The sequence below is a fragment of the Sinocyclocheilus anshuiensis genome, unplaced genomic scaffold (assembly GCF_001515605.1).
Source record: "Sinocyclocheilus anshuiensis isolate Anshui unplaced genomic scaffold, SAMN03320099.WGS_v1.1 scaffold63, whole genome shotgun sequence".
Taxonomy (NCBI): domain Eukaryota; kingdom Metazoa; phylum Chordata; class Actinopteri; order Cypriniformes; family Cyprinidae; genus Sinocyclocheilus; species Sinocyclocheilus anshuiensis.
This window is the reverse complement of record NW_015552625.1, coordinates 5,185,700-5,199,780: the sequence shown is the minus strand read 5'-3', so window position 1 is coordinate 5,199,780 and position 14,081 is coordinate 5,185,700. Positions and strand designations below refer to the sequence as shown.

Genomic DNA, 14,081 nt, shown 5'->3' with positions numbered 1-14,081 from the left:
GTAAATAAGCCATTTTACTATATAATTTAATTTGCAAAAGTGGAGCATGGCATTTTTTCAGGTTGTGTCGTCAAAATCAACACAAACATCCTGATTTATGTAAATAACTTTAATGCACTTAAGGGCAACAAAACCACAGGCAGTGTAGTGATTCTCCAGAATATATAAAAAAAAGCCAGTACACTAATTAAATTCATCTTTTTAAAAGCACTAATAGCGGTTCTTTTTTAAACTTTGACCTATATTATTGTGCACACATCCCAAAAATAACAAACGCACATTCTAGAAAGTAGATTGCTGTCCAGGAACCAGTTAGTTTGCTTCGCTATAAAGAGGCTTGGAATGCAATCATAAAGTCAAATGAAGTGAAGTTCAATACAAGTTCAATAGTTTACAAAAATAATCAAAAGAAAGATCAGGGAACTATTTCGTGCTTCTCAACTTTACATTTGACATGAGGTTTAGAAAACACCCATTCTGTACAGGCTTTGGTATTGTGAAGGTGAACTGACTAACCAGCTATTGTTTGACTAAACTAAATGAAGACCTTATGAAATATCAACCTTAAATAGGCACAGCTGTATTTTATATATGCAAATGAGTAAAAACAGGTAAAACCAGATTTGTTTTTGATAAACATACTTAAAAGCATGCTTTCTATGCTTTCCTTCACATTACAAGCAGGATTTAGAAAAGCAAATTTTCTGTATGTAACTTCAGTCCATTCTAAGGTGAATAAAGGCACCGGTGCTTGCACATTGTCTCGTGCTGCTAAACGTTCAACAAGAAATATGTTTTTTTTAAAACGGAGACCAGAAAAACTAAAAAAACATAAAATCACCATTTTTCCCTTAAGAGTGAATAGGTAAACCAATGCAAAGACAAGTGGTATAACGGACCATACAAAATGTTGTACATGTACAAAATGTTCTGTGTCATGTGCAATCATCTACGATGCTCTCTGGGAAAAGGGGAAGTGTCTGAATGTCTGTTTCCTTCAGCCGTCTGTAGGCACATGAGCCTGGCAAAAGAGTTGAGCTCCTTTCTGTAGATGTGGGTTTGTAATCAGGGACAGTGTGCTCCCAGTCTTATTGCAGTGGGCTGTCAAACACTGTGTCTGGCAGGACAGAGATCTTTATCTTCTTATCGGGCCAGCTGTACTCCTTCGGCAGCTTAGACTGGGTGAGAGGGTAAAGAGATACATAGCATGTTAAAAACATTGAGAAGTTTACAAAACCTGTGAAATATCTTAATTTGAGGTCTAAAATCTTACCACTTCACGGGTGCTCAAATCCTGAACGTCAGCTAGCATCTGCTCTACAAACTCCTCAGTAAGTAGTATCTAAATTGAGGGGATCAGAACAAAGTCACACACATGGAACGACACTGAACTTTAAAGAAATCGTTCAACCAAAAATGAAACATTTCCTGAAAATGTACTCACCACCAGGCCATTTTTTGTGATGTAATAGTGTCTGCATGTCTATTACCTGTAACCATGGTCCATGAGCAGCATACGGATGCTCTTCTGTGGCAAAGGCCCCTTCTACCCCAGTGGATACGAAGGTGATTGCCGTGTCTCCATTAATGCTTTTATATGTGAAATGACGGCCATGAAGCAGACGACCTCTACAAAAAAAGATTAAAAAGAAAAAAGCTGAATTAATCATTTACACAGACATTGATAAGTGTTGTTAAGCGGGAAATATCAAAGGCTAAAGCTATAAGTAACCTGATGTTCACTTTCTCCCTGCTCTCACTTGGACTTTAAACAAAGGCTTCTCTGTGAGCCTCGTCTCTGTCCAAACAAGGAGATTACATAAAACTCATATCCCACTCTTTCAGTGCCAGCAATATCTGATACGTTAGCATTTCAGTGAGCTCAATTTGTTTGTAAACTGTAATATATTGTAATATGAACATAGTGCAAATCAGCACACTACTACAATGTGTACTTTTACTTCTCACTTCTGAGTGAAATCACAATCCCTGGCCATAGTCATAAAGTTCATGCCTCTGCAAAGTGGTTTTCAGGCATGGAAATTAAGGGGGGCCTGGGGCAAAAATGCCACCAAAATTCAAGATAAGGGGGCAAAAATTAAACAATCTATTAAGACTGTCATGATTAAAGTCAAATAAGAAAATGAAAAAAAAAAAAACGTTGATTGCTTTATTACACTTAGATCTGCTAATGTTTCATCAGGTTTCTTTTTACGTTATGATGTATTTTTATGCATTATGACCAATCACAGGTTTCTGTTGAGTTTATAGCAATGGACAATCAGAGGTGTTTAGTCACCACTAAAAACGTTTGTTATGCAGTATTTGACAAAGACGGCACAAAAATGCCCCTGGAAATTAACTGGAACTGAATTTGAATTGAATGAACAGAAAAGTTTATTTCCGACCCTGGTGGATTTCAAGAAAACGTATGACAAACGACCTTTAAGTACGCAAGCATACTCCCAACAGAGTTTTGCCCTACCTGAGGCACAGTGGGAGAAGAGTCCCAGACTCCTGGTTGAACTTCAGATGCACGCTTTCCAGCTGTCGTGTTCGCACCAACTCATGAGGGACAATAGCAGCCGAACTCTCGCTCTCGAGACTGTCCTTACGGCTCCTGGGATAATAGAAGAGGGGAAAAGATAAATAAGGAAAAAACAGAATGGGGGTGTCCAATTTGTGTCCAAGTGCCACATTTGAACTATATAAAAGTCATTGCATTAGATAACCACGTTGTAACTGTGTTCATCACATTAACTATGAACCTGATCCACTAATGTTGAAATACCAGAAATGTTCCAAATAATGATGTGCAATGATATTCATACATTTATAGTTTAAGTGCCTAAATATTTTTTTTTAAGTAAGAAATAGTGCAGTGCAGAGTTTTGTTTCCATTTTGTTGTAACAAAAAGTAACTTGCAGACACTGTTCTGAACACCCATTTTCAAAGTGGAATAAAGAAGAATAGTCTCCATAGCCCATTTGTTGGAGAAATAGTTTCAGTTTCACTCGTAGTTGGCTCTTACCTTGATATCTGCTGGGTCTGGAAATGTCCAACTGATTGTCTATGGAGAAATTAGGGGCAGATTTGTACCACAGCGAAGTGAATGAATGCATTTACCACTACTGCCAAACGGCAAATCAATTTTATTCTTTCCAAAAGCCACTTACAAAAAAGTCAACTTTCCCTCTTTTAAGAGATTGGAATAGCTCCTTTAAATGCATCTACATATTTGTAATTCAGTTGCTACTGTAAGGCCTTTTAGGCACAAAATGTTGGACAGATGCATCAGTGGAGCAAGTGTGGCAAACACAGGTCGAGCAACTGATCAACAACTGCAAATAAATTCATGACACACTTAAGCGGTCTTGAAAGTTTGTCAGTTAAGTGTGCATAATGATAACTTGACTGCTTTATTAAATAACAGGAACAAATAAGTAAATAAATAAAACTGCATACAGGATTCAACTCATTTTCATTATGTCTGGTTCTGTTAATGGTTTTTAACTTGCACGGCTGCTGAATCTATTGTGCGAAACATACATTGCCGACCAAAGTAGTCAAATTCCCCAACTAATTATTCTTATGAGCTGGTTCTTTTTAGTAAAACAAAATATGTCTGAATCAATCGGAGGGGGTAAGTAAGTAAATTAATTACTTAATGAAACTGCAAGTCATTACTTTCATCATGACAAACTTGAAATTCAACACAACGACTTGATCACAAGTACTAAAGGAATCGTTAATGAAACTGGAATCGTTAAAAGGAATCTGAACCAGAACTGTTAAATTCTTTATGATTTTCAGTCAGTGCAGAAGCCTGAACTCCTTTTCCTCTCCATAAAGAAAGTATGTAAAGAAGTGAAGTTCTTTATTACAAAACTGTCATTGTACATCACTTCAGTTCAGCATTATGTTTGTCATTCATCATGATTATTTGGAACAGGCAACACAACCAATTTCAGCAGGCAGTCAGGCTGAGCTCCAGGATGTGTGTCTGAATCTCTGGCTGGGCTACAAGTAGCAGTGGGCCGTGAGCAAAACAAGGGGGTGCAGACAACAGGATAGTGAGATTAACCCAGACAAACCATGCACTGAGATGATCTGGATTGCACAGCGTTTAATGAGATGAGGATGGAGTGCTTAAAACGGTCACCCCAGCTAACTGCTACCATCACAGCCCTAATAACAAAAACTACAGGCAATGTCTAATAGCACAAATAATCATGGGTCTAAGGACAGTATAGCATAATACAGTACCCAATTCAAAAGCACATTTGTACTGGCAAGCTAATTTCATGAGCTAGTAACACTGCTGTACAATAGCAGGCCAGCTGGCAAGAGTCCGCACTCATGAGGACAAAGATTGAAGGGACAGGCTGTGTCTGAAAAATACCTGCAGGTAATTATCCACATATTGGACAGGCTTCTGAGCCGCTGTCAAACCAATAGTGATTTTGATATATAGTGGTTGAGTTGAACCAACCAAAGTTCACTAAATTCATTCCTAACTCTGTTAAAAATTGCAGGACTGTTTAAAAGCCATTTTTTTACTGTGCACCAAATAGGGGTGGGCGACATGACTAAAACCTTATATAACAGTACTGCATCACATATATATCATTCATGATCAGTTAATTTTGCAGAGTTTTGCCACATTGCTTTCTTGCAGTATGCATTGGGTGTTTGGGTGCAGTATACATTGGATGTCTACGTATTCATTTTTTTTGTGTCACCAAGTGAAATCGATGAATGCTGAAAACTTGTTTAATAATTACAAGCAGTCCTAATGAGTTTTCAGCAATAATAATATTAACAGGCTTATAGACTAATTTATAGGGGTGGATACTGACACTGATTTCACAAACTGATTTGATTCTGATCTCAATTCGATATTGATTCGTTTGGAATGGATGTATATCAGGTACAGAACTTATCGATGTTTTTGTAAGGAAAAACTCTCTCAACTAAACTATACAATTATGTCAGTTGGTATATTGCCATAATATTAAAGGTTAAAATGAAAAGTCCAAACCATTCAATTCAATTGCTATTTATTTTTAGATAAAGTAAACAAAACTTAAAGGGGTCATATGATGCGATTTCAATTTTTGCTGGCCAATCACAGCACACCTCACTTTTCAGACCGATGAGCTTTGTAAAAATTGACGCGTTTCAGAAAGGCGGGGCATAGAGGAGAAATAATAATGTACAGTATGTGGAAAATAATGTGTTTTTTGAACCTTAAACCACAAACACATTTCATTACACCAAATACACAAAATTATGTTCTTTTTAGCAACATCATATGACCCCTTTAACTGAGTTTTCTAGCTAAATGATCAAGCTGTGATTAAACGGCTTTCCTGAGGTAAATGTAACATTACATTGTTTACAAACTATTTTATAGACGTCTTTCCGCAACTGAAACATGATAAATTTCAGTATGTTTCTTTCAACATACCTTCTGATATTATTTCATGTTTATTCCGTGATATAGGCCTAACTACTACTAAAGCTGAAGAGATGATCGCTTAGTGGATGGGAGAAGAACATTACGTATATTGTTTAGTGCAGTTTAGTGCAAACATCAACTGAAAATAGCACAGACTGACAGATCGATCTTGAAATTTAAATATCACTATCGGTTTAAAATGAAGAAATCAATACTATTAATCCAGCCCTACCAACTTACACATCAACGCAATCATGCGCACAACAGAAATGTCTGTGACGTTACACTGCTCAACCACTGCAAAAAATGGCAATGGCAGTAGACCTACATCACTTTTCATGATTCACAGCACCCATAATCATAATCTCAATCACTTATGTGATTAATTGTGCAGCCCTGTGTGCTATAAACAATATAGAAAAATCTCTACCTGGTGACACACTTTTCACACTATGTATATACAGTCATAGTGCCCAGCCCTGGCACCAAACATCTTTTGTCTCCTAGCCATAAACCATAATGATGCCATCCTGTCCTGAACAGGTGGCACAGCAAACCAAAGCAGTTTGGTGTCCTGAAACAAACTTTTCAACCTGCTACTTCCAGAATTAAGGTCACAGCACTGGGTAAACCATACTTCCGCTTGACCAGTATAATCACACTGTCCTGAAGCTTTGATTGTCATGAAAGGGCAGGACTTACTGTGGCCGGTCGTGACTGTGCTTCTGACTGCTGATGGGAGGCAGGACAGACTTGCTGTTAATCTCCAGTCCTTTCCTCAGGGCTTCTCTAATCTGTTCAGTGTCTGTATGAACAATACACAAATACTCATGACAATGTGACAGTAATTTGAGCCAATACAAAATCTCTGAAGCATACAGAGTTTGGTGTCTTGCTTTTTCAATCGGGCTGCACTTGTCCTTAGCACCCCTCACCTTTGTCGGACAGCCTGCGTGGCTGTGACCCAATGCAAATGCTCCTGCTGTCGTCCTCATCCTCGGGAGGTCGGCTCAAGTCATCCCAGGCGCACTTGGCACTGACCCCGCTCAGGTTAGAGCCGTCCGTCTCTATGCCCTTATCCACTCGTTCCTGCTTGGGATGAGCAATCAACACACGCACTAATCAGCAGGAGATCAGCATGGCTGGACATGTGTCCGTCTCAGCGCAGAGAGCGAGGGGGCAGAGGACTAACAGCAGGTGGAGGTGTTGAGTTTAACAGCCACAGACTTAATTACACTCCATCTTTTCCCATCACTCCTGAAGCATCACAGTATGTGCTATAACAGATGACCTTAATCTCCAGAAATGATTATCATTCATTACTTGAGAGAGGTAAAATGTGTTTAAAAAAATAGAGTGGGGGATAAATATGCACAGGAAATTACAAGTTTAGCTTGGATACACAAAAGTAACTTAACACAGTTAACAAGGACCTACATTTAAAGGAATAATTCACTAGCAATTGCACTATTAAATTTCTGGCTAATACAGATAAGCAAACAATTATTGTTATGTTATGGTTAATAACCTATATAACCAATGAATGACTGATATTAAAATTCCAAACTATTTTCTCTAAATAAATAAAACACACAAAAAAGCAGATTTAGGCATCACTACACAATGTCATGTACAGTACGATAATGGATATTCATTTTGAGATCTGCTAAAGATTACATTTAACATTTATAAAATTAGTGTTTCAAAAGATAACTAAGTGATGACGAAAATGTTTGTGCAAAAAAAATGATACTTATTAGAATACATCCAATAAAAATGTTTCCTGAGAACCAAATCAGCATATTAGAATTATTTCTGAAGGATCATGTGACACTGAGGATGAAGTAAAGATGATGTTGAAAATTCTGCTTTGGAATAAAATATACTGTTTACATGTAAAATATACTGTTATTTTACTGTATTTATGACACTTCTTTCCAAAACAATAACATTTTTACCAACCTCATACTAGCATAATACTCAATATCGACCGACGTATATATAATATCAACCAATAATGATAATTTTACCGAAATACTAAAGTTACATTTGTGTGAGGAGCAGACCGAAATATCATTTAAAATTAGGGCTGCACGATTAATCGCATGCGATATTTAACGCGCATCTTGTCAGAAAGCCGGTTCTGTAATCAGCGGTAAATCTCCATCACCTGCGTGCTTTCACATTGAGCAGCATTAACCACACAGAGCCGTTGTTCACTGATGAGTTGCGCAAAAAATCGCGCGAATATGAACGTGGTTTAGCGCAGCTCGTCAGTGAACAACGGCTCTGTGTAGTTAATGCTGCCCAATGTGAAAGCACGCAGGTGATGGAGATTTACCGCTGATTACAGAACCGGCTTTACTGATAAGATGCGCGTTAAATATCGCATGCGATTAATCGTGCAGCCCTATTTAAAATCATATTTAAAGGAAGAGTTTGAGCAAATAACCATGAACAGTTGTCATATATGGTAAAGAGGAACATGTACATTTTTCAAAATTCGTGTTCCACACAATAAAAAAAACATCAAGCCATTTAGCAACAATATCAGGGTAAATAATACGAGCATTTTCATGTGGATGATCTGTTCCTTTCAACAACATGCAAACTTCAGAAAGCCTTACTTGCAAGTGTGGATCAATATCAAATATAGTTTCCCCTCTTCTCATATCAGTGATTAACCATGGACCCCCAGCACTGCAAACAAAACAGCAGACGAAACATGACCCAATTCAGAATTAATGAAAAACAAAAACAGCACAAAGCACCTCAGAGCAAATGAAAGCTCCTGGCCCACTTAGTGGAAAAGAAACATCATTTAGAAACATTACACACATATTCTTACATTTGCTTACAGTAACACAAACTTATAACTTCACTACTCCATAAATGCCACAGAGACAAAGTAATATATCAAGGGCATTAATTTAGTTTCTCAGCTGGTTAAATCAGTCCTGCAGTTTCTTTAACGTAGTTTTCCCACCAATTGAGCACGAGCATGTCCTTGGCCTGTCTCAAAATCAGCATATTAGAATTATTTCTGAAGGATCATGTGACACTGAGGATGAAGTAAAGATGATGTTGAAAATTCTGCTTTGGAATAAAATATACTGTTTACATGTAAAATATACTGTTATTTTACTGTATTTATGACACTTCTTTCCAAAACAATAACATTTTTACCAACCTCATACTAGCATAATACTCAATATCGACCGACGTATATATAATATCAACCAATAATGATAATTTTACCGAAATACTAAAGTTACATTTGTGTGAGGAGCAGACCGAAATATCATTTAAAATTAGGGCTGCACGATTAATCGCATGCGAGCAAATGAAAGCTCCTGGCCCACTTAGTGGAAAAGAAACATCATTTAGAAACATTACACACATATTCTTACATTTGCTTACAGTAACACAAACTTATAACTTCACTACTCCATAAATGCCACAGAGACAAAGTAATATATCAAGGGCATTAATTTAGTTTCTCAGCTGGTTAAATCAGTCCTGCAGTTTCTTTAACGTAGTTTTCCCACCAATTGAGCACGAGCATGTCCTTGGCCTGTCTCATGGCTGGCTGTGGGATTACTCACATGTGCACTCCTCTCAGCAGGTCCAGAATGCCTTGACCGTTCCACTGCTGCGCTGCCTGCAGCTCCTCTGTGCAAACACCAACAATCTGATGAGCACAGAAGGAAAAACTTAATTTACACCAATCAGAAGGAGACACATGCATATGAGGACAAGGTTAATAAACGTAATGTTTTAAGGTTATTTCAAATATACAGTGGGGCTCAGCTGAACATAAATGGCTATATAAACATGTCTGAAACCGACCTCAAAGGGTAAAGAAACAAATAAGAAAACGAAATAAATGTGATTTTATATTAGCCTACAGTCAACAACTATTTTGAAACTGCTGGCTTGTTGTGCCTGACCTGAAGGAAGCTGATGTGACCAAAGGGGGTCTGCATGGGCTGCATCTGAGGGTCCTCTGTGAGTAGCATATGCTGGATTCTAGACTCGCTGTTGTCCAACGGACTGTGCCACGAAATGTGATCACCGCTACAGAATGTGTTTTCTGTTGCAGAGCAAATGATTTGTCTGAGAGGTTGCATACTTTCATGAGAGTAATATTTAATATTGAAATTAAGTATAATTTTAATTTTGACAACTCTAATATATTGCACACAGTACATGCAATAGAGTACATACATAGATACCTGCTCTGGGACAAATCTGCAATTTTCACACTAAAACACTAAAAAAAGTTTGTTTGTACTTCAAATAAAAAAGCTACTAAAATAAAGCAGAACGCCATATTCTGCTAAATACAGTCTGCACATATTTAGATGCGTGATTCCACATGCTGCACCTTATATCACTCAGTTGGATTCGCAGAGGTCTTATTATATTAAACTGGCAGGCGAAAACAAAATCTGGATTTTAGGTTTGATCTGAAGTGCAAAAATATGGGGAAAAAGGATCTTTTTTGCAGTTTCTCTTTATCTTGAGATACCACTGTACTTCTTTAGAAATCCTTTTCAACTTGATTATATTATAGTTTTACAGTTATACAAAGCCAAACTTTATTTCAAGGCTTTATTTTACATTTGCGTGTCCCACTCAAGCTTGATTATTACAACGGTAAGACAGTAAAAGTGTAGATTAAAAGCATAAATGGTTCATACTATCAGGCTGAGAAATAATGATCATGAAAAACTAAATTTTTACCATTTACACCATATATTAAATGACTTTAAATCTGTTAAAGCTGAAAACAACAGCTGCTACATTGTTTTGACATCACAGAAGGAATGCTTCCAGGAATTATAAAACTCCTACCACTAAAGAGTGGGGGCAGGTACAGTACCTGATTGAAACACGTATCGAGCCAAGCCTTGCATGAGCTCAGCTGGCCAGGTAGGGGGTGCCGTCTCTCCTGCTTCTCTCTTCAGGCGAAATGTGAGCTCAAAACCAAAACCACTTGGGCCCTCTTGACCGGTGAATCTACAAAGAAGCAGAATACAGCTGAAATTCAATCCCTGCCAACATACATCAACACAACTCTTCACATAAAACTAAACGTAAAATTAATTCAACTGCTGAAACTTGAATACATCATGTAAATATGAATATACGTTGAACTAAACTAGCTGGGTATTGCTGTAACAACATTGTCATGTAATGAAACTTTTATCTCGTGATCTGTCATTCTTACTCATGAACTCTGTTGTCCCCATACAAGTCACTTAGACCCAGGCTGACATAGTGCCAGTGTTCTGGCACATCTTGTCCAGGACATCCCAAGTTTCTGTACATACTAATGTAGTCCAGAGGATCTGGACCCCCTAACCTGAAAAGAGGATTATGGGAGTAAAAAGTGAGTCACTGATGGAAAAGTACACTTGAAAATTTGTTATTTGCCAATTAATAATGCTTCTGCTGACTGAAATTTGATTTTCATCTTTGATCACCACTCAGTGTTTTAATAGTACAAACTATGTTAGTTCTGAAATAGTTCTTTGAATAAAATCCCGTTTTACTGAACTTGTTTTTATGTGTGCATGTCAAGCAACAACATAAAATAGGATGTTTCAGACGTCTCACCAATACTTCACAATGGCTGTGACTTGCAGCGGGTTCGCCTGATCGGGATACAGACGCCTGCATTCCCCATAAATGGCCTGCAATCCCGGGGGAAAGATCGAGGCGAGGCCGAGGTGCGCTGCTGCTCCGCTGCTAGGCCGCATCTCATCCATCCCCACACGGCCGCACCAAACAGGGAAAAAGTTGTCGAAAAGCAGGAAAAAAGGATATTCTTGAAAATTTGCGATTAAATCACTGATATTGTAAAAACGATTTGTAACACTTTCCCCCTATGTTTAGCCCCAGTTGCAGTTTTTCCTCTGTGGTTGGTTTGATGTCCAGAAAGGGGACGTGGCTAACGCTTTGATTGACACTTGATCCACCCAATCAGAATAGGCGTTAGAAAGAAACGACATGAGAGTCGCAATGCGATTGGACGCATGTATTGTGATCAATGAAGTTGTTAGTTGTTGATCCATGTGGAGGCGTGGCTCAGTGTCCAATGTGACGTTCACATAAACGTATTTCTTACTTTTGCGCCATTTAGAGATGAAATGGACTATTTTATAATGTATTATGTCTTCCAATTCAATACATTTCAATAGCTTCTGTTAACATTCCAATCACTTCCATAGACACAATATATATTTTTTATTAACAATATCAGAAAGAAACAGATAAACATTAGAACAAGAACATAATGGGGGGGATACAGTAAACATTAAAAGGTAATTAAATGAGTGAAAATAAATCAATCAATAAATTCATTAATTAATTAATTTAAAAAATAAAAGAAAAATCAATAATACATTTTATACAGTCATACAGTTATACAATCATTTTACAATCATAAAAGTTACAACTTATTTATTATTTTTTTTTATAAGATTGGATGTTTTTAAGGCTTTTTTATTAGAGGAGATTCTTTGAAGTGATGAGTAAAGCAAAAGTAGGCTAAATCAGAAATGAATATTTTATAGTTAGGTTTAAAGTTAAGGCATCGCGCTTTGTGAATGTGGAATTTTCCCATCATACAAATAAAGTCCAGGGCATCCTCTAGCTCCCTATTGTCAGAAACCACAGAATGAAAGAGAACCTTAACTGCAGAAATGTTACTTAGACAAAAGAATACGAGAAGTAAAGATGCCGAAATTTGAAGCCAGAATTGTTTAGTATACGGACAGAAATAGAATAAATGTGAGAGAGATTCTTCCTCTTCTTGGCAGAAAGAGCAGAGTGGAGAAAGATTTTGTATGAATTTACTTAAATATTTGTTGCAGGGGTAATAATGAATAATTTTAATTTAATAAAATCTCTTTTATTTTATGATTAAACAAAAATTAGTTTGGCACTGTCCATACCTTCTGAAAATTAACATTTGGATAAAGTACCAACCACTTTCCAAAAGCTTTAAAAGATTAAGCATTATTAGCAGTAATAAAGTTTCTCAAAAATTTGTTTGTACACTTATTATCCATAATATTAACCCCTTGAATAAATAGTTGAGGGATAATTAAACTAAAATTACAATATATTTTATAAGACGTCATTAACAATAACAACTTTAGGAGGATTGGAATTTGTAAGAATGTAGTCCCGTTTTGAAGTATTTATCCCATATTTATTAATAAAATCAACATAAGCATAAAAATATCCACTGTTGCTTATTAAATCTGAGATAAACACAATGACCTTGGAGAACCAATCAGGGAAGAAAACAGATTTACGAGCTGATAAAACATACTGATTATTCCAAATAGTATGAGGGGGGAAATTATGTTTAAAGATTAGCTTCCATGAGTCTAAAGCTTGCGTATGGACGTTTGAAAGCTTCATAGGGAGCCTTGTGGACTTAAAATCACAAGAAAGCAAAAACTGTAGGCTACATTTCCACATCATTTGTTGAATTTTTATTTTTGCCCAACACGCACACATAAGTAAATTAATATTTTATTAATTTTTTACATTTAAACTTAAATTAAACTAAAAAATGTTTAGTTTTTCCCAGAAAAAAATATCTGTTTTCATTCATACTTTTTAGAGTTTTTTGAGTTTCTGTATTCTTTTTTTTTTACTGTTTCAATCATTTACTGATAATATGATACTTAAAATTTATTTTTTCACATGCCAGAGATTTCAGTAATTTATCTATTTGTTTCATGTATCTATTTCAATTTAAGCCGAAATGTGTGAATCTACTAACTGTACTTTCCAAAGTACATAAAGGTTTAGTGCCACCTGCTGGACAGACTATTGACTGCACATGCGCCTGGACCTTATGTTATACAATAATGTAAGATAATATAAGATGAAACCATCATAATTAACAGGATGAATTATATCTCATTCTTGTTTTATGAATGTTTTATGTTTTTAGATTTATATCTCGTTTATTCAAAGAACAGATCATAAGTCATAAGTTCTGGAAAGTGATGTAATGACACTAATGCTTAATTTCCACAAATGAAACACCTACAGCAGTCAGAGAGGTCAACCGATGGCCTCATGTGGTTTATTAGTCATTGCTGATGTTAAAAGCATTTTTTAAAATTCTGTTTTACTGTAATATCCTTTAGCAATGTATCCTTATGTTGACACTACATATAGTTGTCTTGGCATCATCCATCTGGTATAGTGTTTTGCCAGTTTTATTTAGTATATTTTGTCTTTATGCATCATAAGAATATGCTTATGCCCAAAATTATATTAGAAAAAATTCAGAGATTAACAACAATTTCTCTAGAAAATTAGCTATGATGCAGCTTGTCAGAACAGATTATTTATGCTCAGTATACCAGGCCTGTTTATGGCAATTATGACTGATAAGATGTTTAGGCTACATGTTGATGTTACGTGGTACTTGGATACCAAAACTCTTTGTTATACTATTTGCTGCAAGAGATGCAGTAGGCAATTACTTGGTTTTCATTGTTTCACTTTAAATTAAATTCTTAATTATATGAAAAATATGCCTCAATTCATGGCTGCTGCAATAACTAGAAAAATCTCCTGTACATT

The 14,081-nt window shown here is 36.4% G+C and overlaps 1 protein-coding gene across 2 annotated transcripts; it reads right to left on the bottom strand.

Moving 5' to 3' along the window:
• Positions 1 to 24: 24 nt before the first annotated feature.
• LOC107666454 (suppressor of fused homolog) lies at positions 25 to 11,478 on the bottom strand. Of its 2 annotated transcripts, none has more exons than XM_016457775.1 (13): positions 11,085 to 11,478; positions 10,696 to 10,830; positions 10,348 to 10,484; positions 9,413 to 9,555; positions 9,068 to 9,153; positions 8,090 to 8,162; positions 6,398 to 6,551; positions 6,165 to 6,267; positions 3,033 to 3,071; positions 2,486 to 2,620; positions 1,491 to 1,629; positions 1,274 to 1,342; positions 25 to 1,178 (listed from the first exon to the last, which is right to left on the bottom strand). In XM_016457775.1, the coding sequence occupies exons 1-13, from the start codon at positions 11,234 to 11,236 to the stop codon at positions 1,089 to 1,091; spliced, it is 1,455 nt and encodes a 484-aa protein (XP_016313261.1). In that variant the 5' UTR covers positions 11,237 to 11,478; the 3' UTR covers positions 25 to 1,088. The 2 variants fall into 2 exon arrangements, with proteins under 2 accessions (XP_016313261.1, XP_016313260.1); XM_016457774.1 differs by having other exon boundaries at positions 6,398 to 6,554; positions 11,085 to 11,476.
• Between the last annotated feature and the right edge of the window lie 2,603 nt (positions 11,479 to 14,081).